Source organism: Drosophila rhopaloa, unplaced genomic scaffold (assembly GCF_018152115.1).
Source record: "Drosophila rhopaloa isolate 14029-0021.01 unplaced genomic scaffold, ASM1815211v1 contig_47, whole genome shotgun sequence".
Classification (NCBI taxonomy): domain Eukaryota; kingdom Metazoa; phylum Arthropoda; class Insecta; order Diptera; family Drosophilidae; genus Drosophila; species Drosophila rhopaloa.
The window spans coordinates 3,641,137-3,667,843 of NW_025335142.1; the positions used below are offsets into that span (position 1 = coordinate 3,641,137).

Genomic DNA, 26,707 nt, shown 5'->3' on the forward strand with positions numbered 1-26,707 from the left:
TTCAGTTAGTAACGAACGTTCGCGTAAGTCAGACGTATCCGCCACGCCCCCGCGCCGCCCATCGCCCAGAAAAGCTGGGGAAAGCCAGAAAATCGTAACCGAAGCGAAGCGAGCGCGCGTTATACGGAATCGGAATCGGAATTGGAATCGGCATCGGAGAATCCGAATCTGAAAAGCGGAGAATCGGACATCGGAAGTTCTGCTTTGGAGTGGAGTGGAGTGGAGCAGCGTCGTCGTGACCGAGGTTTCTGCCCTCATACATATACGGATAACTATATATATTTAACACAAAAATATAGGGCCAGACTTTACCTCTGCAAGCGTTTGCGAAAGTGGAAAGTATCTGATGGATACTTGGATACTTTCCGTTTGGGGGAATTAATTAGACCAATATCCCATGCAAGGCGCGCATTTAGTTTTGTTGTTTTGTCAATAATAATAATGCCAAACTCTGGCCAAAAACCGACATATATAAAGCGGAAATGCAAAACAATAATACCAACAACAACTGGAACAAAAACGAATGTGTGTGTATTTGTGAACTGTGACTGTGTTGCTTCCAAAAAAAAACGAATAATATAAGATAAACACAAAAAGCACATAAATAAATAAATAAATGTTGGCTAAAAGCTTAGCCCGAAGCGTATTATATATTATAACAACAGTTGCTGTTGCTACCAAATGCAGCAAAGCGTGAAGTGCTTGCCAAATGAATTTTCTATATAACAAATGCGAAACTACTAAAAAAGATATACAAAAATCAGTGAGCAATTTTAACTAAAAATTATACCGAGATTTGTGGACTTTAAGTGATTTGCATACACATGCCTTCGATTTGCCAATGAAGCTTTAAATAGCATTTAATCACTTTTGTATATATGTGGGAAATTTTAAGTTGGACCATCCGCATTTACTAAAGCTACCTCTGTAAATTACCACTTAATCCACTTAAAATTAATTCCCTTACAATCCTTTGGCTTGGATATTTGGATAACTTGGATAACTTATAGTTTTATTTAATCACTTCAAATAATCTAAGCCTTAAACCATTTCAATTAACACTTTTTGATAATAACCCACCCTTGAGCAGTGAAAATTCCCCAACATTTTGTATATATATTCCCGCATGTAAATACACCCCGAATCGACAAGAAACTTAAACCCTGCTTGATACTCAGACCGCATGAAGCTTAACTAAATGCGAACTAAAGACGGGCTAAAGACGAATTCCGTTTATATTAACCCTCTTGCTTAACACTGTAGTTATATGTCATCCCCCCCTGCCCAAAAAGCACCCCCTAACCCAACAAAAATTAAAACGAAAAAACCCAAGAAACAAGTAACTGAAAACGTGCTGGCAAATGCTCAACGTGACCGTCGCTCCTTTTGGTTGATGATTAGACCCGTCTTGTTGGGCACATTATACCCATACCACATTTAATGCTAATTCTCATTACGGCCGTGTACTTACCATATCTATATCTAACTGAAATCAACTGCAGCTCAAACATCAGTCGCTTTAACCCACTCGATTCGGGCTGCTCTTTTGGGGGCAGCTGGTGCCCATGGAACTATGCTTCGGATATATCATCGTATCGCCGCGCCAGTTAAAGCTAATACTTCGACCTGACCAGAGTCATCTGAATACCTAACCTACGAAAATAACTAAAAGTTCAAAACTGAAAACAAATTGCATCTAACTTACTATGTGTGTGTTATGTCTGTAAATTTGGTTCGTTGTTATTGCCCGTAATACCACACACCACCACACCACACCCCGCCTGAAAAAAAAAAAACAAATACAAATCCAAATCCAAGCCTGCCCGCTAACGATCATGCATAAACCAAAGCTAGGGAATGCTATAACCGCTGCCGCCATTGCCTCATCCATATCCACCAACAACAACAGTGGCAGCAGCAGCAGCAGCTCCAGTAACAACAACAAGTCGAAGCGAGCCCGTCAGTTTGGCCAACACAACAACAGCTCACTTGGAGCTGGTGGCCTGGGTCTTGGCCTGGGGTTGGGGCTCCTCCGGCCGGACGACTCCGGCTTCGACCACCTCGACCACTCGTCACTAATTGCGGATTCGATTGATTTAGAGCACTACATCAGCGCCATGGAGGCCCGTCGACACGACCAGGAGCCGGATGTGTGGGCCCAGCTGCAGCAGAAGGAGTCGGACATCCTGCTGGCCGCCGAACTGGGCAAGGCACTGCTCGAGAAGAACGAGGAGCTGGTGAAGCAGCAGGAGAAGCTCATCGAGGACTATTCGACCAAAATCGAGGTGAGTCACCACGCAAATTTTGATGTAATACCCCAAGGGCTATACAAATTAACAGGTGGAATTCCCATTACAATTGTTAGGCAACGAAAATAATACAAGTTCGTATGGAAAAGAACAGAACCACTTTCTGCCATGAAAATAGTCTTAATTGTACAGAACTTTAATTATTGCATTTGAGTGTAAATGGAAATAGACTCGATTGCCTGTTAAACTAATTAGACCTTTAGGGACTTCGATTGAGGGCAATTATAGTTTTTAATCGCTTGAAACTTTATTCGTATAGGTTAAAAAGGTAACATTAAAAATTATGTAACTTGTTTAAAAGGTGTATTATTATCTTCTGAATATTATACATCATTTTTGAGGATCAAGTTATAGAAATTAAATATTAATATATTTTTATAGATATTATTTTTTGGTTAGTTTTGAACTAAATATAATTAAATATATTTAAAGTCTAAGCACTCATTCCCTTAATTTGACGTTTCTCTGCTAACAAATGGAATATTTTCATCTTTGCTTATATTTCTACACTATCTGATTTGGCAAGTGTGCGCAATAAATAAAATAATTACTTTCCTGCTATCTATACAGCAGTTATTCTTTCCACTTTAGAAGTAAACAGAGCTTAAGAGTGTTTCATTTTATTTATTGCTTAAGTAAAATTTAAAAACAGTTCTTTTTTATTTGAATAAAAGCTTTGAGCTTCTTTCATATCGTCCTGAAATACTATATATCTACCAACTAGCTTATCGCTTTTGTTAGGTGCTTTTGTACTTATTAAATGGGAAACGCCAGTTTCTGAATTTTGATTGACTCACCTGGTGATTTGCATTGATTATTGCAGACATGTGTCCGTAAGTGTCTGGAAAACGACCTCTCATCGACGCATTGCTCGCATTCCCAGGTCGGGAATTAAATAATACATATGGATATTGATTTTTTAGCTGAAACACGGCACCTGTCCGCATGTCCAATGCAGCTCTGTAAACTCAACTTCTCCCCAACTGTCAACTGCAATTGAATGACAGAAGAGGGAAAAAAGGTGAACGGGCACGATAACTATTTAGACAAACGAAAATGGCTGGGACAACTATCCCGGTCATGTCATTTTCTGGACGGTGACAAAGTGTGCGCAGTAAACTACTGAACTATATAGTATATCACGTAAGGGTATCGATTTTTTCTCGCTGTCTACCACCTCTACTCACGTTCTACAGTAAATATTATGTATGAAATAGCTGCAGCTCTTCTGGAGTCTCTCCAAAAATTAGCCTTATCAAGCACTTTTATGATAACAGGGCAGCAAAAGCAAAGTCTGTTCATAACACTGCCTAATGTTTCAGTCTGCTGCTCGACCTTGAACCGCTCTAATGGGTGTTTTATGTGGGTGGGGTGCGGTTCCTTCACCTGTCACCTGTTCATACACAAACACAAGTTTCAGGCAACTGACAATAGAAAGAAATTCCGATAGGTAAACACCCGTTCCAGTTATCTCCCCAAGTGAAGTTCAAGCCGCGGCTCAAGTTCGTGGCCGTTCATTAGCATTATTGCTAGCAACGACGACATTCCCTCAAACTTCCCTCGATTTCCTCGCTTTTCCAGCACAGCAGAACCGATAGTTAGGCTAATGTACTTTTGTTGACCGAACCACCTACACATTGTATTCTTATCAATTACGCTCCCGCCGACCGATTAATGGCAATTCAATGCACGGAAATACCAGGAAGTGCTGGGATGGTTGTGATGGTTGGGTACCGGGACCACCCGTTGGTGTCAGTAACCCAAACTGTCCTCTGTTCAATGCGTTGAACTTGAATAATTTCGTTGGTACATATGGGCCATATTTACGTAGTTCGCTTACTCACTTGGACTGAATTTTTGTATTCTCCTTTTTTTCTTTTGCCTTTTTTTTTATTTTTAAGCGCATTGTTGGAGTGACTTCATCTTCATTTGGAAATGAAAGTGCGAAGGCCAATTGCTGGGTCTGGCCGCGTAATATCCTGGTATTACAGATGATGTCATTCGTTGGGAATCGATGTGATAATTTTCACTAGTTTGAAAATGCAAATATTCAAAGGTTTAGTCGAAGTCACATAAATCTCTAAAGTGTCAAGTGCCAAAACGTGGGGGTTGAAATATACAAAAAATAAAAAAAAACATAAAAGAGTAATTTAACCAAATAAAATCAAGTAAATACTTTTCTTAAGTAATAATTTATTTTATGTGATTGAATCACTTGATAGTGGTACTAACAATGACAAAATTCAATCGACATAAGTTTATAGTTTTTTCAATGCTTGGTTCTACATTATATGTATTAGTAACCTTTTAAGAAACCCAAAAACCAACCGATAGAACTTAAATCTTAATTCATTTCCAATAAATGCTGTCCTAATTCACCCATATTCCCATAATGAAATTGGTTTTCTCGTTTAAAATATTTCAAAACCATTAACAATGTAAATTAAAATCATTCGCCACCACAGAAGCCATTAACTTCAATTAAAACCCCAAAAGCAAGGAATTCCCATGTTCCATTTTCCATCTGCCATTAAATGGAAATCGCTTTAGCTTAATGAAATTGGACCGGACCAAAAAGGTCAACTCCTGACAGTTGGCCAGCGTCAATTGTCATTTTAATTATTTTGTTAGTTTTTTTAGTCATGGTCATCGCTTAGGGAATTCTGCCGTGGGGCTGCGGCATAAATCTCTTGGATTTAGTCACCTTGACTTTACCTTTTTAGTCTTTGTTTAGCAAGTGACGTGAGGCGTCTGCCAAAAGCCACATTTTCGTTAGATTCACTTTTATTTGCGTGTTTTTGGCAATATGCAAAATTGTTGTTCGCGTATCTAATTAATTTCTTCAACGTTTTGGAGCGCACAATGTCACTTCGTTGGCTGGATGAGCGGTCAGCTAAAACAGGCCCATCCCAAACGAATACTATATAGTATATACAATATATATACTTTGAGTCCGGTCTGTGGCTGACTGACGTAATTAGACTGCTCTGTTGTAGGTGTTTGGTTTGGTTTGGTTCTGGCCAAAATGGTTGTAGTTTTGGCCGGGGTTGTTGTTATTGCCGTGGTCCGAAGCTCGCCCATTTTTTTATTTCGCGGTCTGTTGAAGCGTGTGTGCCAATTTACGAGCATTGGCTTTATTTTTAGCTCCGATTTGTTTTTGCATTAACTTTTATATACGCCATAATATAATATATGTTCTGTGCCCTATTCCCAAATGCTAATGAGTTCAGAGGCCTTGATTTGGTGTTGAACAGTTTTAGGGCTTTTTGAAAAGAGAGAAGAGGGAAAATAGATCCTGTTGAAATACAATCAAGTATTTACTTTATTGATATAACTGTTATCACCTTATAAACGGAATCCCACACTTTTCAACCTCTTTAATCTCGGTTGAAACAGCTTTAACTATAAATAGCCAGGTGTGATATGTTCTCAGCCATATTTTATATTGTTTAAGACTTCTTCCAAGCCCACTCCATATTATCTAGTTCACAGACAATCGACCGAATAGTTGACCATTGTCTGACTACCAAAACGTGTTTGCTTCGCCCAGGTTCGACAGCAAGCCCAGTTTCAACTCTCGAGCCGAGGAGAACAATTGAGTGGAAATCAATTGGAATCTGGCGTCTTATTGTAGTTCGCTTTAAGTCGCTCGTTTATCACGATCTGCAGACAATTGTTGCTATTACTGGTTAGGAAACTTAAACCCAACTTGGGACGACGAAGTGTTGCAAATGGCAGCCGAAAGTAAAATATATAATTTGGAACGTAGGCGTCTGTTACGGTTAGGCATTTAAATAATTCAAACTCCTATCGGCTATGCCCCCTTTGGCCTTTTCGAAAGTCTACACCCCTGAACGATCGGGTTTTATGGCTTTAATAACTTTTGTTGTTTGGTTTTTATTTATTTCTGACATTGACCAACTGGTTTTAGTAATTTATTTAAGAGCTCTCAGTAGAACGGCCAGAGTCACAATCGATGGCAATTTGTTCTTTGATCAATACGATATTAAATTGAAACTTTCAGCCGTTTCCCCGATCAAAGAATGCTAATGAAAAGGTAATTCCATTTAAACGTTCTTTGATTAGCCTTGATGGCTGTAAGTTGAAGTCTTTCTGTAAACAGGATATGCTCAATCATAGAAAATGGAAGTGAAGAACTATGATTTGTGGTAAAAGAAAGGAAATGCTGCGGTTCTGATAGATGATGAATAACTGATTGATAGAAAATACACATACCAAACGGTGTTTCCCTGAAAGAGGAAACTATTCGAGAGCTAAACTATTAATTGTATTAAACATTTAAAAAAATAAACTTAAGCTATAAATTACAAAGGAAATACAATTATGCAAATAAAAAGTAGCTGAGGTGAATGAAAAAATCAGTGAATCAAAAACCCCAAAACCCACTGTGTTATATAAACTTGAAGAATTCAAGATACCATTTGCTGTTTATTTGTTTTCCTTATTTCTATAATTATTTCTTACTCAATCGCAATTTGTATAATATTAAAGTATATAATGAAATTAAATAAATAATTACAATAAACTAAAACGAAGTCTCAAAAAATAAATTTCCCTTTGTGTAATTTTCGTAAGTTATAATTATAATTAAATTTATATTTATATTTATTTGTCTACCAATCCACATGAATCATGCAAATGAGCGTATCTTCCGCCTTTCGATCGAGTCCCACGCCCACAATGGCCATCGTCTCACTCAACTGACCACGCCAGGTGGGCGGACTTCTCGAGGCGCCCAAGAACACTTTATACCATAATGGTTACCACTCAATCTAAACCACCTACTGGACGCCTACTTCATCCAGAGTTAGATAACCAAACGCGTTCTACATGCGAATGCGAATAAAAAAGTTCAATCAGGGGGCCCCAAAAAGTAAAAATATAAAGTGATAAAATATCAAAATAAAACTCTCCTCACGTTCGCTGATCAATTTGTTTTTGTTTTTGGTTTGAGGTGAAGTCATCAACACATTGTCGACTTGCAAAAAAACATTTCAAAATCAACCAATTTGCATGCGAATAATACGGGCTTATATATGTAGCAAGATACAAACATATATGGTACCGTGTCCATCTCATTTGCTGAAAACCAGTTTGATCGATCTTCAAAACAACAACGAAAAGTGTTCACTTTTTGTAATCTTCTTGGATGAGTCACAAAGCGAATCGGAGACCGAGTGGAGCTCATTTACCTGCTAAGCATTTCTACAAGTACCCCCAAGTTAACTTCCAGTCCAAAAGTTTTTGGCCCCATTCGCCGGACGGGTATGCAAATTCATTCATTCATTTGCTTACGAATAATATGGTACCTTATTATTTGGCCTGGCTTTCGGTTTTCAGAATCAAAGTGAACAAAATGCTGGGCCTTCCTCATAAAATGGGGGTGTATGATCTGGGGTTGGCCCCCATTTAGGTGGGAAATTGAGGTCGTTCGGCATAGTGTGCCACGATTATTATTGGACATTAGTCGTCAACGTCACCCTATTCGCATTCGCATTGGCTCTTGGCCAGTAATAGCATTTCTTTGGCCATGTTGTGTGGATGGGTTTGCAAAATGTCACGGTGAGTGCTTTGTTTTCTTCCCCGACTTTTTGCCCAGGAAAATTACTTTCCTTATTGGTCAGCCCGTAAGCATTTTTCCACCTTCGTCGTTTGGTTTTTGTGTGTCATCAGGGAAACATGAGTTTTTAATGCGGATTTTCCGGGGGTGCCGAGGTTGTATTTAGCTTCTCCATCAAGTAATGAGGCTTTTGGAAAGTCTTAAGAACAAAACTGTATCAAGAGGGTTTTGAACGGGTTCGTTACATGGTTTCTAAGACTTTCTTATTTCTTAATTTTGATGGGCAACCAATGTATTATTTAGGATTATTTTAATTTAATTTTTTGTTAACATTTTTATCAAGCACTATTTTAAATATTTAAGAACTTAGTAAAGACAGTAAAGACTAGAAATAGTTTTAACATTGATTGTAGATCGTCACATGTTAAGTAGGTACAGTGTTGGCTAATAGTAAAGTTGAATTAATGTTGCTAAACGTGCATAAGATATCGATTGAAATAACACAATTTTTTGTTTCCTAAGATATTGAAATCTGCAATAAGTTTTAATACGATTTTCAATATAAATACCTAAAAAATCTTTTTTATATTATCCCATATTCGTATTTGGCGTTTACATTTATCGGCGGCCCATGGCGTAATCGTCTGGGCGGCCAGGAAATTGTATCTGTTATGATTGCGCGCACTCCTTCAGGAGTGGGTTCTATTTCATCCACAGGCTAATGAAAACACAGTACAAAAAATAGATTACTTCATTTTTTCGGAAAGAGAGTGCTTTTCTTCTCTTTGTGAAAAAATAAATTAAAGAAACTATATCTAAGGGCTGGGCTGTGATAGATTAATATTAATTAATATAAAATGCGCATTAAACTTTAAATTAATGTGCGAACCGTTTTTAATTTTATCACAAAAGGCTTAATTAATTGTTTTTTTTTAATTAAACAACTAAAAAAAATAAAAATGTAGATACGATTTTGTTAAGCTAAGTATTAAATCCGACCAGTGTTGGCTTATTGTCATTAAGTATTGAGCAACGTCTGCTTCCAAAGCAAACCAAGTGTTGGTAAACGTGCTAAGGCTGTCACTTTCCCATTTCAGAAGAACATTTCATAAAAATATTATAGGTTCGATTCCTGGTCAGCAAAATATTTACATTATTTTTTTTATTTTTTATTCATTTCTTAATGAAATTACGCCTAGCTAAATTAGTTTGTGAAAGGTTTCAAGAAGATTTTCAATCAAAGCTGCGTGAAAAATAATTTATTTTATTCCTACCTCTTATATGCATTTGACACAGCCGTCTTTCGGTGGCCTGTGGCGTTATCGTCTGGGCGGCCATAAATCACCTTCTATGTGGATCCTTTGAGCTGTGCAAGAGAAGGTTCACATTCACCAGCTACCATTAACAAATTCCGTTTAAAATTTCTGTATGACTTCCTAGATTGACTTCTAGTCTTGAACGCCATCACATTCGACAAGGATGGACGGACGTATATATATGACTTAATTCTCCAACATCCACCGTTAAATTTGGTATACATAAAAATAAATTAAGAACTATGTAAAACAAAAAAAAAATTTTTTTATAAATTTTTGTATTTTATTTCAAAAATTAAATTATTGTCCTTTGAAAATCTGCTGAAAAAATATTTATTATTTACGCTTGAGGGGATGGTAGGGACTTAAACTCCCTTCCTATAATAATTGATGACTATCAAAAAATTCTTCTTTATGGGAGGCGGGAGATGGGAGGTGACGGCCTTCAGGCTCTATTCACGATCAACTTAACTGTGGCAATTACGGCTACATTTCCATGTTAGTTAATCGATCCGAAGAGCAGTTGGCAGGAAGCGAATCTAGCGCAAATTATAGTTGCTATTGATTCAGGCTTTACATAATCGCTTGATGGTTAAATGGGGTAGAGTCCGTGAGCAAACGGTACCGCCTCACTGTCAAAGTCTATTGATGTGCAAATTACGGCTAACAACTGATAATTAATAACTGCAAGAAAATTAATTCGACTTGTACCGCGACTGACAGCTAAATTGCAAGTATTATCCATCGTAGCAGCGTTCCCCGACTTTGACTTTGGGATATTAAAGAGTGCCTGAATCTGAGTTTGAGACTACCGCAACAATGCGGCATCTTCCAGTAACCCATTGTTGTTGTCATACCTAAACCTTTGTACATACATATGTTGCATGTGTATAATTTTATAAAATTTATTTCTTCCATCTTCACACTCTACACACACTCACAGATGATTTTTAATGAATTGCAGAAGGTGAAAGCATTTTCACTTTCCAAAAGCCATTTTCGGCGTTAAAGCTATGCTTGGAAACAATAGAAGTTGACTTGGAACTGTCGCCGGAATCTCAGTCTGAGCTGAATCGTAAACAAAATTAAATCAAAACTTTAGTCTGCAGCTTTTGCTAATAGGAGCTAGTGTGCTAAAAATAATAAAATCGATGATATATTTGCATAATCTAACAAATGTCTTAAAAAATTTTTTAATTTAACAGACTTTAGAATATCTAAAATATTAAGCTTTAATTCAATCTTATTTTGTTTTGCTTGAAAATGTATTTGTGTTGCATATGCAACACAAGTACAACCAGAAAAATCAATTGTTTAATAAATATTTGATAGGTGACCACAGCCGGTGGGCTAAAACACCACCCACAAAACCAAAACTTGCCCTTCTATTCGCCAGCTGACTCATTGACAATTAATTAACAATATCCCCGGGGCCTACATGTGCGTACTCACTCCCTGTCCCTTCATATCTCTGTCATATCTATATTTGTACAGATACAAACGTACATTGCTAATTGGGCAGCTTTCATTGCAATAATAAAAATATATACACACATATTCATATACACTTTTTGTGTGACTAAGAGCCAGCCATCGAATCGGCCAATTGGCAAATTTCAAAGGCCAATACAAATGCAAATAAATATACAGAAAATATTCATATGTATATGGCCATCGAACGTTAGCATGATGACAATAATAGACGATTTCACAAAATACGATATAGTCCCGCAGCACACCCCGCGAATAGGCCAAAAGTCGAGCCGCAGGGCGAAAACTTTTTCAGAGGCTCACGCAAATCAGATAACAAATTCGAGTGTCGAGCCAAGTGGCATAAACAATGTGCCCATCGCAAATGGAGGAGCACTTTGGTATAGAGGGAGTGTTGGAGGATGGGTTTTTGGAGGAGCAAACTCCTGCCAATGACAGTAATTTATGCACCCAACTTTCGATTCAAATGACTAAACCATAACTGTGGTGTGGGATATCTGTTAATTGCAAAACTGTCCGATACTAGTTTTATCTTCGATAGAAATGTGAGTCTCAATGAAACTGGAGAGGAAAACCCATACAAACGTAGCAAATATGTATGCAGAAATTTGGATAACTTCACTCAGAAATATATTAATTTTTCATAGACCAAAAATTCTTAATAAAAAAAAAAACTTTGAGTCCCATTTAATTAGGATATATAACAAAAATTTTAATTTTTGTCCAAATTGGAAAAGATAATAGAAATTAAAAAAATTATTGCTGTAAGCTTAAATTTGTTTCGCATGCCTAAACTAAGTTTTTCAATTTTATTTAATTTATTTTATTTAGCTTTACCACAATTCCTTACTTCAGCTAGTCGCACAATTAAACTTACTTTACTATCTACCAACATCAACGATTGCAACAAGCATTTCGATTTAAGCTGATTGTAAACTCTTGTTTACAAGGTCAGCATAGACAGACATAATAAAAATACAATTTAATGGCCAATTATCATGTCATCAGTCTGAAACCCCAACGAAAAGATAGTTTAAGATGAATCTTGAATTTGATTTACACATTTTTTGAAGTATTTACCTTGCACAATCGTATTAAAATTAGTTGAGCATCCGCACAAATCGAATTCGACTTATTTGGTGAATGACTCAGTTGAGATTGAGACTGAGACAGAGATAGAAATAGTGGAACGATCGCTCTACTGCGCATGCGCAACGACAATCAAATAAAGAAAGAAAGAGAGAGATAGAGCAATAGAAGTAGAAATGCTTTAAGATGCAATCGAAACAGTTTTTGTATCTGATTGTTTAGAGGAGTGTGTTCGAGGCTTTGTGCCCAGGTGTTATGTAACGGCTCTTTCGGCTAAGCGGCATTATTTTCGCGAATTTGTATCTTTTTTGGAGTGTCTTGCCTGTTTTAGAGCACATTGTGGGTACTCAACTAAGCCTTTATTTAAAAATAATTGGCAAACTTTTATAAAGCTACGTTAAAACGTGATTAAGCCAATTAAAAGCTAATACATATTTTTTTAAATTGTTTTAAAAAAGTACTCAATTGTAATTTTTCATAAATTAAGTTAGCATACTAATAAATTTATAGCGCTTTAACCCTATTATTAAGAGTTATTTCTTGTACACATTAACAAACATTGAAAACATTAATATTTTACAAATTTGATTATGGAAAAAAGAAATGTAGATATACTCAAATATAAAATATATACCCGGCCTATTAATTCAAAAACATTTTTTAACTAATTAATAAGCTACATTCATTATCTTGTTACATTTTAAAATGTTGGTGAGGCATGTCATTTCTGTCTATTTATATATTTAATTTTTTTTGAATATCACTGACCTAGTTTTAATGTTTAGTTTCAGTTACATTTATACTGTTCAGTTAAATTATTTTTCATGATGATTTTAAAAAACTCTGTTCAATTTGGTTTTCTGCCAGTCAGTGCCTGGAATCCCCCTGATATTTTGGTGCATCGCCTTCTCCCCTTTTTTCTTGCACCTTACCCTGCTTTTGCAATTAGCGCTCGCTTCTTTTCGCCATTGTTTGCATAAATGTTTCACCCACAAGACTTTTGCCCAGGTGAGTTTCTGCAGGTGTGCGGATGGTCCCAGGAAACCATTTAGCATTGCAGCCTGAGAACTAAGTCGACTGTCACTTTGTCTTGTTGCACTCCAATTTGGCTTTAACTGGGTAAAAGGTGGCAGCTCTTGCTGTTATTGTCGCTTTTTCCGCTGCTGCTTTTTCAGCATTACGGGTATCATGTAAGCTCAACAGTTTGAATTATGGACAGATTGCCACATATATTTCTTTAACTGCAAGTGGAGTCTTTCTTTGTGATTTTTTGCAGGAGTATGTTTTAAGGTGTTGGACGGGTCGGAAAAAATTACACTATTTTGTTGGCGTTTTAATGGAGATGCATAAACTCGGCGTTTATATTGTCTGAGAAAACTGCCTAACTGTTATAACCAACTAGGAAACTAGGTGTATTATACCCACACCTTTTTAAGCAATCTTTATATACAGCAAAAAAAAGCGAAACCCTCAAGTGCACCCCTTGAAATTCCTCTAGTTTCTATAAATTATTCAATATCGACTTGAAGTTTAACCCTCATAGACAGACATAGTCTTAGCCACCACAAAAAATCTTTATTTATTTGTATTTATGACGAGCAAAACATAAACAAAGCCAAAGACACAAAAAGAGCCATAAAACATGTCTTCCCCGTACATAATTGGGCCATAAATTTAAAGATTTTCCTTCAACTACAACCAAGGAATTATATGGAAATAATCTTTTGGCAAATAGTGGGGCCATTGTTCTTGGGCTGAGCTCATCATCAACAGTAGCCGAGGGGAGTCGTAATCTTAAATCTCCGACTAGTTACCCTCGCATCGGCACTCATCATCAGCCATATACTTATGTACATATATAGCTGAAAGACTTGATGATTCTGTTTTGAAGACTTTTAGTCACTTTGACTGGCCCTGAGATGACCGCTTCGCTGGTCTTGGCTTAATGGTCTGAGTACATTTTCGGCATTTTCTGTGTCATAGTTTTATTTTCGTATGCTTCTGGCTTGTTAACCACTGCAAGATTAATGACATTTTCAAGACAAAACATCTGTCGTACAACTAGGAAGTTAGCAGCGGCAGAAATATATCTTTATTTTTAAATGTTTCATTTTTGGAATTTATGAACTCTCCCATTTTTTAAGGTGAGAAAGTGAAATTTAGCTGAGGGCTTACAGGTGCTAATTTTGCCTTGGGTTTGGGGAGCGTCCCGAAATAATGAGTGGTTAATTTACATCCGAATCGGAAGTGGTATACATACTTAAAGGCCTAAAAGAAATCAAAGAAACAGGTGTGGAGAAATACAAATTAAAGTGGTAGGAAGCACACGCCAAGTGATAATTTAATTTAAATCACTATAGTGATTTGCATCAAAGTAATTTTAATAATTACTTTTCGAACTAATGATATTGATTAAATTTAAATAAATCAATGGCTTGGTTTTTTTGAACTCGTTCAGCTAAAGAGATTTTTCAACTTCACAGCCTTACAGCTTTTTTAGCTTATTGAATAATCATTAACTTTTGCTTTATTTTTACAACTGTTTACACAAACTTCTCCTTTGTCTGGATTGGAGTTCATTTACTCGGGCAAACATGTGCCACAATGATAATTGTTTTTATAAAGCCAAGTATATTTTTTATATATTTTCTGTTAATAATACTTTTTTCGCAACCTCTTTTGGCCGTCATTAGCGGAGGCAGCATAATTAAAAAACTCTTAGCCAGCAAGTCGATGGTGTTTTTGCGGGGATTTTGGGGGGTGGAAACAAAAGAATTGTGGTCGAAAAACAAGAGACCTCAAATTGTGTAAGCAACCTAGAGAACAACAAGTGAAAAACACAATTTGTATTTTATTTGGAAATATTTAATGAGTTGGTGATGAATTAGAATGGCTGAAGCAATATAAATATTTTTATGGATTTTTTCGTGAGTGATGGGAGAGGTTAAGCTATTAAAAGTCAAAAATTAGGCTTAATTATGCCCTGAAATTAAAAGAATTGTATAGGCTTGAGAGGGTCAAATTTTGTATAATAATTAGTAATCTTTAAAAGATATAACGCTAATGTTTATTTTATATGTAACACTACAAAAAAGTATTAGCGGTTAATTTACAGAGGAGTGGACTTAGGGACGTTTGACTGTATTTTTAATAAGTTTGGTATTCTTTTCGCCTACCTCTTAAAGATCTTTAAAGATCTTGACTTTCCTTACTCTGTAATCTTTTTATGCGCAACGGTGACTAATTGTTAAGGCCTTTGCCTACAATTCCAGCTTCACCTTTTACTCAAAATTTGATGACTCTTCTTGGCAGCTTTTTTTTGTTATTTTGTAAGTTTTGTTGACTTTACCAGAGTTGGGCCGAAAGTCATTAGACCCACGCGCTGTCGCTCCCAGTGAAAGAAATGGTGGCTCAAACGTAACCCAGGTCTTTCCCTTTCCTGCCTCATTTCATCGTCTCAGGTGTGTGCGCATGCGCAGTGGGCGTCACATTTTGCCGTAAGTATTTATGGCCTAATAATTTTTGGCCTGCGTTTGTGGCAGTGGCACAATCAAATCTAGAAGTGAGTTAATTTCGGTGCAGTTCTATAACTGCTTACCTCATTTCGCCTGCAGAACTGTTGTCATCATACTGCCTGCTGGCTATCATAAATAGCTCTTATCTGTGGAAGTGCGATAAGTTTTCCACTTCATTTTGGCCATGTTTTGCGTGTGCCGGCGATAAGATAAAAACAAAAAACTGAAACAAGTGCAGCGATTTCATTTCTCACATGAATCATCCAGAGTCTGCTTGAAAATCTTTATAAAATATTTTGTAAACAAAAACACTCCCTCTTTATGTCTCACGAAGAGCCGCTAATTAATCATAATTACCGTTTCCGACATTTTTGTCACTTTTGAAGACACGCTGAAAATTGCGACACTTAAAGTTTTCGTCTCAGCCAACCGTCTTGCCAATCAAAACAAGCCCACAAAAATGGCAATCACCTGAGGACAGCCCCTCATCCCAAATTCGGTTTAATTAACTGTCTCGCGGCTTTTACGCTCTCGTAATGGTTTTCGTCTTGGGCAGAGATAAAAATACAAATTTGCTGGCCCAATTCTTCGACGTTTTCACAATTTCCTTAACAATTGTTTGGGGGATGTCTGGAAATCGGCACACAAAATTGTCAATGCCAAACACTTGAAATTAAAGACGGTGAATGCCGATTTTACTGCATTTTTCTTTGTAATTCAAGGGCCTCTCATCGGCATGAAATTGCTAAAATAAAAAAGGAAAAATGGAGCAGAAAATGGGTAGCAAACTAAATCCTGCTTATTGATACTTAAAGTAGTTTTAAAATGTAGTGAAAATATCTAAATTTAGTGCACTAAAGTGTTTATAAGTCTTTAGTGCTGACAAGCTCTGAAAATGATTAAACCTTTCATTCTAAAGGTTTTAATATTAATAAAAATCAATTTATAACAAAACATTTAAAGAAATCAAGGAAAAGTGCAACTTTCTTGATAATAATTCGCTTACTGAAATAAGGTCTCAAAATTGTTTAAGTTATTCAGCTAACGACAAAACTTGAATGGGTGTTGTTTTATACCTAAATAAGGCCCAATTAATACCTCACAAAAATATATTTTTTCTCGGAATTAATACGTCGACTGCTTTTTCATCAGGGCAATTGTGTGGAGTAATAATCTCCAAATAAATCACCCAATTGTTGTCATCCCTCTGCAACTCACCATGACCAAGTTGGCAAAAGGTCTTGCATGGCTTATACTCCCCCAAGCCAAGGGCAACCGAAATTGCATTGCCTGCCGAGCAAACGCAAAAGCAAACCCAAACCGAGCCGAACAATGGCAAAGATCTGCCTTTTGCCTTATTGTGGCATTATTTTTATTATTATACTTATTAGCTGCCGCTTCTTTTTTTTGTGGGGAAAGCTCTGAAAGCCGAACGGACGGACAGTCAGTCAAGTGTGGCAGAGGCTCAAGGGGTGCCACGCCCACCGCTGACTGCGACATGACCTTAGGCGCATAAACAAACTTTTGCCACAAGCACACAACTCGGTCGCTGTTGGACTTGGTCTATAATTTTTTTTATAGCTGCAAAGCTTAAATTCAGTTTACTTCGCCCTGCTCACCATGTGTTTTTGGGCCATAAAATGGGGCGAGGGGGTCAATGCTGCACTCTGGTGCATTGTCAATGGGTTCGGAGAATATAGTAGATACTCGTGTATTCCAGCAAGTTCCGGGTGACAATATTGATGACTGACAGTAGGATTTTATTGGCAGAAGCTGTTGCACTAAAAAAAATGTAGACCAAAGTTTATGGAGTTTTTTCTTTAATGAAATCGAAAATGCCATATTAGTTCCCAAAAATAAACCAGTATCACAGCAATATACAATCAATCTTGTCAACGTTTCAATGTTATCTGACATGACATTTCCAATTTTAAAATTATCTTTTTAACATTTTAGCTGATTTTAAGCAGCTCACATCTAGTAAATTCTTATCATCATTGATAGGGTCATAAATTTTTAAATGATGTCTTGAACGTGTACATTTACTTAAAATAATTCAAAATACATTATTTATTCCAACTCTTAAGGGCTGGAAAATTCTTTTTAATTACTTGATCTACTCTGATTAAGGTCCCTACTCCTTTTTAATGAAAAACTTATCCAAAATTAAAGAAGCATACAGAAGACTAAATCATCATCGAAATTCATTTTATTTTTTTGCTACTTACGTTTAAATTCAAATAAACAGAGCACCGAGGACAAACCACCGTAATTTAAACATGTTGTTTTATTTTATATACAATTTATAAAAGCAAATTAAATTATTACTGAAACAATAAATTTAGTTTTCCTTGTTTTACAAATAATTAAAACTAATTAAATCATTACAATTTTTTTAAAACCGAATAAATAAGATTCATTTGTTTGTTCAACCTTTGGCTATTTTCCAATCTTTTGGTAATGGGGACAATTCAATTGCAGTTTGGTCAACAGTGCTTGGCTTGGCACTCGAATTGATTTATGATCGCTGTGCAAGCCCACTGCAGTGTGGGCCAATCCTCGCTAATGCCTTCATTTCACACTCCACTCCAAATGGCTGCTCTCGCTTCTTGGCCAACTTGCAGCCGAGCTGCAACAATTAGCCGAGTGGAGAGACTTTTTCACAAGACTTCCCCCTTTGTTATCAGCGATCATTAATCGGTTTCCATTTAAATGCGCTGAAATTAGCCAAAATGCCTGCAGCTAAACGTGCAATTTGCATAATTTGTGCGCTACATTTCGTTTTGCATGCCAATAAAATGCATTATGGCATTTGCAATTATGTGCGAGTGGCGCTAATTAAAATTGTAATTGTGGAAAAGTCTTGTGAAAACGGAAAGTTACAAGTTTTCCTGGCGGACGGCCCGCTTTCCACCCGCAACTGCTGTTACCATCGCTTAATTTACTTTTGTGCAGCGAAGTGCAGTTGATTTATCTATGAACTCGGGTTTTATTTTAGACGGTCAGGCTGGATACGCACAATGAAGAAAATTGCCTAAAAAAATGCTGTCTAGGCATGTGGAAAATGCATTTGGAAATGTTGCCCGGGCCATTGACTCACCGCCCAAAAGATCCGGACTCAGCTGAGCTCACTCCCCTGAGTCATTGCTATTTGCAGTGTTTAGCAATTCAAATGCGAAGCCAGCTGAAGGTTTATTAATACACAGAGAACTGAATTCACATAAACTTATCACCCCTCTTGTACTTATCAAAATAAACCTTATCTTTGTACTTTTCACGTTAAATTATTTAAATACTTTGTACTTGTAATACATGCAGAAAAAGTATTAAAAAACGAACTAATTCTGTTGATCATTTACTCATAGCTATTAGCACTGTTTGCTAACTTATATTGAAAACACCTATCACTATATTGTTAATTTGTTAAATCCAAACAGCTTGAAGTTTAATAAACTAAAGATTACATAGCTATAAGAAAAACAAACAAATAGATTAATATAAACATAATTATACTTTTTTTTCTGTCTTAAATTATTTAAATTTTTGTAAATAGTTAAACTAATAAAACACATTATCTTCCATCCTTTATTTTTAAAGTATGAAAATCACTAATGATTCGTGAAATGCCTAATATTAAAATGCAATTTGAACAATTTGACAAATAAATTTTAAATACTATAGTAAAACATTTGTTATTCTAAACTTAAATGTATTTTTTCTCTGTGAGCCCTCGTACTTCTGAGGTAATTCCCATTCATTTGACATTCGAAACTGCAGTTTAACCGCTGAATCCGTCCTCAAGAAGAGAGCCTTGTCAACTCATCGCTCTGGCAAAGCGCATTCAAGCGAGTCATCAACAGCCCCGCCCACCTTCCTGCCGCCCCCCATGGCACGATTCTGGCCGGGCCAACATGACTTGGCTGGCAATTTAGTTAATTATTTAAAAGCAATTATCGAATGCATTTTGCAGCCATGGCGGCACGCCGCTTTCAACACCCAACTCATCAGTGGAGCTATTGAAGCCAATGACTTCCACACTTCAGTCTCTCAAAGAAAAGATAAGACATGTTTTTGCATTCCAAAAATTAGTTTCTAAAAAATATTCATGTAATTCTAAAGTTGATAAGCTACAAAAAGTACCATTACCTAAATTTTTAAGTAAATATTTTGAATTTTACGTTAACCATTGCAAGATATAAACTTAAAGTTTTATTTAATTTTAAGCCAGTGACCACAAAAATTATAACTTAAATGGCAATTTAGATTTAGATTGTTCAATTGATTATAATAGTATTCATAAGGAACTCTATCGTGGACTGTGAACATTAACTTCATTTTTAACAAACAAATTAAAGAAGGTAAACAAGTATAAGAGAATTAAAAAAAGATAAACATAGAGATTAATACTTAGGTGGATTTTTTATTTAGTAAAATGCATAAATGTTTATAATGTAAATTCTTTGTTTATTTACCAAAAGGACTTAGAGCCCCATCAAGCTTCAAGCTATGAAGTGACAAAACAATCAAACCATCAACAGTTCACATTATCCTTTATTTACCCGGCTCACTTTAGCCAGCATTAGAGAGGTATTTGCATAAGTGCACCTGAAAACACTTGGCCCATTGATGAGTCACTTGGGCACCTGTCGCTCTATGCCGCTTAAAGCGTGTCAATTGCTTCGACATTTCCTGCACAAAATTTCGCTGCACAAATATTTATAATTTTCATACCTCAAAAATGGCAACGAATAAATAACAATTGCCGAGGAGCGTTTAGTTGGAAAGTGGGTCGAGTTACGTCGCATTTGAATAAGACACATAGACCGTCGCAGCAACACGGTGGCAACAATCCAAACATTGGCAACATGTTGCCAGTTCGAATGGGCGGGTTTGCTTACAAAGTTTGCTGCGATATATCGCAGATACATAGATACATATATCCCATTTCAGGTGATCATGCAATGCAATTAGCCGTGGATGAAAAAGAGATCCGAAATACAAATACGTAATAAAATTAACTCAAAAACAAAACTGGCTTGTCCATCATGAAATTTGAGGCTGATTTTGTTTTGTTGTTGCGTCTTCAGTTTTCCTACAATTAAAGTCTGCCACATGATTTTGCTTTTGAATATGTGAACTCATTTTTTGCGGCCCGGTGGCTGCTGTGGTGGCGTCAAGTTGCTGCACAGGTAGAAAATTTAGAAAACATTTTTTGGATTTTTCAGTTTAAAAACATTGATTTTAAATTTTCAAATAATTTAATTTATATATATTCAAATAAATACATCATAAATACATACATAAAGTATTATAAAAATGTGTATTGATACTTTATTTAGTACTATGCTCCATAACTTATAATTATAAATTCTGAATATAATGAATTTTAGAAAGTGTTTATTTGGCCCAAAAATACCGTTCTTTAAATATCGAAAATATTTGCTAAACAACAATTTTATTTCTCTATCAATCTCCACAATTTTTAGAAATAAACGTGAAATAACTTTTTGGATTTCAACTTGTCTGGAAATCTGTTTAGGATATTAAATTTTTTTGCTTAAAATTCTTCTTAAATTTAAACAAATTAAAACAACAATAGGTAACTACTATTTTTATGTTTTGTTTTCCGTGTGGTTGCTGATGGCAACTTCCGCTGTTGCTTGTGGTGCTGTTGCTGTTGTTGCTGCTGCCAGTTGTAGTGGTGCTGCTGCCATCATCAACACATTTCATTGAGCGTGAAATAGAAACAGAGAAAGTACAATATGTACAATAATTTTATTTGTGATTCGCTTTATCTCTGGCTGCGCAGTCTCCTTTGACTTTAAAAGTCCAACTCTGCGGCTGCAATTGTGTTTTGTTATTAAAGTTTTCCATTGTTGCTAGTTGCTGCAGTTTTCCTTTTGCTTTTGGGCTTGTGCAGCGACAACTACTTTGTGGTTTTTTCGGCATCGTTGGCGTCTTTTACGTTTTATGCAAATTGCCCGTAATTTTATTTAAGCTTTTCATTTACAGTTTTGTCGCTCCAATTTATTAGGTTGTTGTTTATTTCTTGTATTGTTTCTTTTTGGTTTTCGAGTTGTTTCGCTGATAGGCCAAAGCAATCGCGTTGACTTCTCAGATTTATTGCCAACTCGTGATTTTCCCCAGCTCGATACGTGGTCGCATTTGCTTTTCCGCCTTCCGAGTTTGTTTTGAGTTGAATTAAAGAAGCTGCATTGGTTACAAGGCTTGACGAGTTCTATCGGCGGCTTTATTTTCTTTACGTTTTTATTTGCATACCTTTTGCCAGTGCTAGCCAGTGTTTGCCAATTGAAGGTCCAATTATCGATTAAACTTTGCATGCAATTTTCAATGTCTCCGCAAACCTTGATCCAAAAAGGTCGGGTTATAAAAACACAATAGCCCCCAGCAAACGCCGCTTACTCATATATACCTAAATACCTGGCGAGGACTGACACACGCCTGTCAATTATGCAAATTAATTGCCGCCGTTTCTCGCGCCGATAAGTCCAAGTGGCATTCGAAAAGCTGACTTAGATCACTTTTGGCCCAAGACTTATTGATCTGAAAAACCTTTGATTTAATTTAATGAAAAAATCAATTAAATAATGCAAAAACGAAAAGAATTACTGCTTTTTTTGTAATGTTTATAAAAAAAGCTCTTTAAATATTTAAACTATTTAACTAATAAATCAAAGCGAGAATATTATAATAATGTTTTTTTTTCTTTTTTAAATACTAGTTCAATTTTTTCACGTTCTGTGTTTTGATATCACTACTTAAATTATATATTATTTTCAATAAAAATAAACTAGTTGGGACACACTAATTACAATAAGTCTTGCATAAATATGGCAATTAAAAATAAAATTAAAATTTTAATTAAAGTGGCAACATTATTTTTTAACTGCTTCAATAAAAATCAAATCTTTTTAGTACAACACATTCATCACAACAATTATAAACAAATCAATTAATATTAAAGTGAAGTGCTCCGCCATTTTTGTATTGCTTTATGAATATAATAAAGAAAGGCAATTACAACTTTTTATTCCGCAAAACAATTTAAATATTTATTGTTTTACTGTCGATTAAAAGATGATGATTGAAGACAACATTGAAGAATGTTTACAATCGTCTTTAAATCAAATGCTTCCCCAATTGACTGAAAACTCCCAAACGCTTGCTGGTTTGATGCGCTTTTAATTTTTACCATCCATTTGTCTGCAAACCACATCTCAGCAAAGCGAAGAAGTGAAAACTCAATTGCATTTTAATTTGAATAATGGGAATTTGTTTCTTTTGACGGGTGGCTTTGCAGCCGTTGGTGTCAAAAGTCGTTGGCATTGTTTTGGGGCTTGGGAGTTTTTGGCCGCCGGCACAGTGGGGCAAATTTGTGCAAAAGGCAAACTAAGTGAGAGGTGGTACTGGCAACTCTTTTGTATTTTTTTTGCATCTTAGCCGGCCTGCAGCCAATTGAAAATGCAAATAACTAAACAATTAGTAGTCGAGTGCTGAGAGCCAAGTTAACCTTGCGGTTTTCCAGGCGTCGAGTACTGTGCCTGTACGTGCCCATTGTTTAGCTTTACTTTCATTGTCTTGAATGCCATATAATTGACAACACGTCATAGAACTAACAATACCGCTGTATGCACACACAATTAACTTTCCTTTTTGCCCTTTTGCAGAAACTCGAGCAGGAGAAGCATGTGCTGCGCCAGAAATTGGCGATCGCCGAGGACGAGAGCGATCAGCGCGTCCTCGAGCTGCAGTCCGATCTTACCGAACTGAAGGACAAGCTCCAGACCCAGGACACGGCCATCCGGCAGGCGGAGAAGGAGAAGACCATCCTCATAGACGAGCTGCAGCACCAGAACACACGCCTCACCGAACAGATCCAGGAGGCCCACGCCACCGAGCTCAAGCTCAGCGCACAGATCCAGGAGCTGAAGGACCAGTATCACTACAGGAACAGCAGCCTGCAGGTGGGTTTTATATTCCAGATTAAATACATTTGTTTATTCTTTAAAAAAAAAACAAATTTTAAGACTTCATAACAGCAATATTAGTCCCAAAATAATATTTTTTCTGATTTATAATCTCCACCAACTTAATTTTGTTTGAGTCGATTGGCAAATTGTTATTCATTTCTATACTCAGAGAATACCACTAAAACTAAATGTAGAAAATTTTAAGAACAATAATCTTGAAAATGAGTTTAGGTAACATTGTGTATGGAATAGACTAATCGTTTAGGTAGTACATTGCTTTGACTCATTTTTTAGTTTTCTTAGTATATAGTAAAATCAGCACTTAAGAATTAGTAATAATAATACATTTATTAAAGTATCTTAATATTAGACTTAATCATAATACTTTTTAAAAATGTGGGTTAAATTGAATTTGAATTTTCCTGCAGGAACATGTCAACAGCCTGGAATCCATTAAGACAGAACTCAACCTCACCACGGGCAAGCGGCAGGAGCTGGAGCGGCGACTGCAGCACGCCCAGGAGGAGAAGGAGAACCTCACCTCGTCGCTCGAGGAGTCCTCCGACAGAATCCACATGCTAGAGCGCCATGCCCGCGAGCAGGAAACAAAATTAGAGGTAAGTCAGCTACAGTTTTTAAAAAGAAAAGGTGGTGGAGGAGGAACATCAGAATTGGCTTTATCACGTCGCGTCAACGGAATCGTGATTTACCCACCAACTGAAGATTATTTATGGGCCAGCGGAGCCAACTGCGCAGTTTCTTGAGTGCCTAGTCCAGGTTTATCTCCCCGGCAACAACTTTCTTTTTTCTCTGTCATGAGCAAAGATTAAACTCCATTCTATAAATATTATTTAACATGTATTCATTAATGAAGCCTTCCAAAAGGTATCTTATCAATTTTAAACGTGAAAAAACATTTTGGAATGATATAGAAATATTTGGAAATCAAAACTATGTATGTATATATTTTAGATGAAGTTAATATTACCTTTTACAAGGGGAGTACTTTTTAATTGAAAATTAGTCAGGAAAAATAAATATAAATGGACATAGCAAATAAAATTGGTTAATCTACCAAATATTATTTATGTACGGATTATTGCCGGTATATCTAATGTTTTTTAAATCGTTTTCTTTCAGACTACCTTACAAGCATTGGAACGCTCCCAGCGCGAAAATAATGTACTCAGTGAACGTTTGGGTGCCGTAAGTTGTCCCTTTATTCAATTTATAATTCCTCATTTACTAACCAATCATTCTGCGCTCCTCAAGGATAACTAACCATAAATTCGAATTAAGCTTAAAAGGAAATTGTTTAAATTTGTGCATTATCAACAAGCATTTTCCCCTTACATCAATCGGTATACACCGAAAAAATCCAGACCAACTTTCATCTGGACATTGATTTATAAATGAATTCACTTTTAAATCCTCGCAGGATACCAACTCGAGCACGCCGGGCAGGAAAAGTCTGCAATTCGAAATGGAGTGCGACGAGGATGATGGCAGCTACACGGAAACGGGGAAACCGAACCACATGTGGGTGGAGGCCCGATCTGTCTACATACAACTTAAGTCCCTTGTGGATTCCCTGAAAGTGAGCCATGATGATGACTCAGGTGGGTACTTAAAGAGTTTTTTTTAATAAATATCAAACTATGGGTAAACTTTATTGAAATACTAGCCGATTATTATGAATATTATTTCAATACTTTTCAAATAGATCTTTCAAGGATAGCTTCAACAATATTAAATCAATTTATAGTATATTATTTTTTTAACAATGAAAAATATTGATCTAAAAAATATTATTTGTTCTGAAAGATATTTTTTGATCAAGTTTTTTTTTTAATTTTGGAAACTTTAGTAATTACATACGAAAGTGTAAGGAACCCCATACTAAAAAGGCATTTCTCCTTCCAGGTCTCAACTCCGACATATCGCTGGAGCTGGAGTCGATGGACAACACCATCTCGAGCTCGGAGCGCCACGAGGATGGTCACCTGGCCATTGAGTTCCGCCAGGGAATGCTTTCGTCAATGTCCGACGAGTTGACCCGGCTGCTGCTTAACCTAGACGCCGGCAACTTCAAGAAAATGCTGGACCAGACGCGCAACCTGGTGCTCGAGCAGGAGGACGAGATCAAGCGCAGCCACCAGCTCATCCAGCAGTTGGAGGCCAAGGTCACGGTGACAGATGTGGAGCTGCAGAATGTCAAGGAGGAGCGGGATCAGGCTCGGGGAGATCTCGAGGACAACACGGATCGGGATGAGCTGCTGTCCAAGGCGCAGACAGAGCGGGATGCGGCCAATGATCGTCGTACCAAGGCCGAGGTAGAGCTGGCCAAGACGCGGGTGGAGCTGATGCAGGCCAACAGCCAACTGCTGGAGTCCATTCAGCAGAAGGTGGAGCTGTCGCAGCAGCTGGAGCAGTGGCAGATGGACATGCACGAGCTGATCGACGAGCAGATGCGTTCCAAGCTGATCAACAACCGGCGGGCAATGGCCAACGAGTCGTCCGCCCCACCACCGCCCAGCAGTGCCGCCGCCAATCTGGCCAAGCGCGTGACCAGCTACAAGCTGTGGAGCTTATTTCAGCGGTAATTGGACGAACCTCACGACCCGCTGGAAGGTCTACGCCACCCTCCTGTTCTTGATGTAGAACGGATCTATATATTTTTAATATTTATATTTATACACAACCAACCACACACAAATCGGAGAGCCTAGGCATATATACATAGGTATTGTACTTTATTGTTATTTGTATACTGGGAGCATCGCCCTTCATCTGTTCGTAGTGAAATCTATCTAATTACGCTTTATTAATTTTAAACACTTACCGCATATTCGATATGATTATTGTACCAATTGTAATTACTGTAATTGTAACCGTACTCGTACCTATGTTTAAACAAAAATCGTCTAAGCAAACGCTTTGCCCTCTATCTCTCTTTTTAGTTTGTCCAGAATTGTTCTTAAACCCCTTTATGGACCCCACAAGTAAACCTAAACCCATTCAGACATATTACGTTTTTATTAGGACTTGTGGAGTTACTTGTTGGGTCCGTTTAGGTCTATATTGTTAATTGATAATCAAAAAAAAAATGGAAACATATCGCGCCTTTATGTTGGAGGCTTGAGAAGCCTCCTTTTCTCGGGAGAAAATGTTGCGATTCATCAAAATCAAAATGAAATGAAAATCAAAATCTGTACGTAAGCAAATATAATGTGTAAGCAAGGCATTTATGTTATAGCAAGTAGAAATATTCATCATGCTGGCAATCGGAAGGGGCGCAGGAAATGTTAAAAACTGTGCAACAGACAAAACTTGCCTTAATGAACGGACAATGAAATTTTAGATTGTTTAAATAACATAACTTACCAATAAACTTACGATTATACCACAACCCTGC

The 26,707-nt window shown here is 36.8% G+C and overlaps 1 protein-coding gene across 2 annotated transcripts; it reads left to right on the plus strand.

Moving 5' to 3' along the window:
* LOC108041159 (bicaudal D-related protein homolog) lies at positions 1-26,701 on the plus strand. 2 transcript variants are annotated; one of them, XM_044461550.1, is made up of 7 exons: positions 1-244; positions 1,503-2,285; positions 22,990-23,286; positions 23,721-23,909; positions 24,433-24,498; positions 24,731-24,911; positions 25,216-26,701. In XM_044461550.1, exons 2-7 carry the CDS (start codon positions 1,836-1,838, stop codon positions 25,893-25,895), a joined length of 1,863 nt encoding a protein of 620 aa, XP_044317485.1. In that variant the 5' UTR covers positions 1-244; positions 1,503-1,835; the 3' UTR covers positions 25,896-26,701. The 2 variants fall into 2 exon arrangements, with proteins under 2 accessions (XP_044317485.1, XP_044317486.1); XM_044461551.1 differs by having other exon boundaries at positions 2,101-2,285.
* The last annotated feature ends 6 nt before the right edge of the window (positions 26,702-26,707 follow it).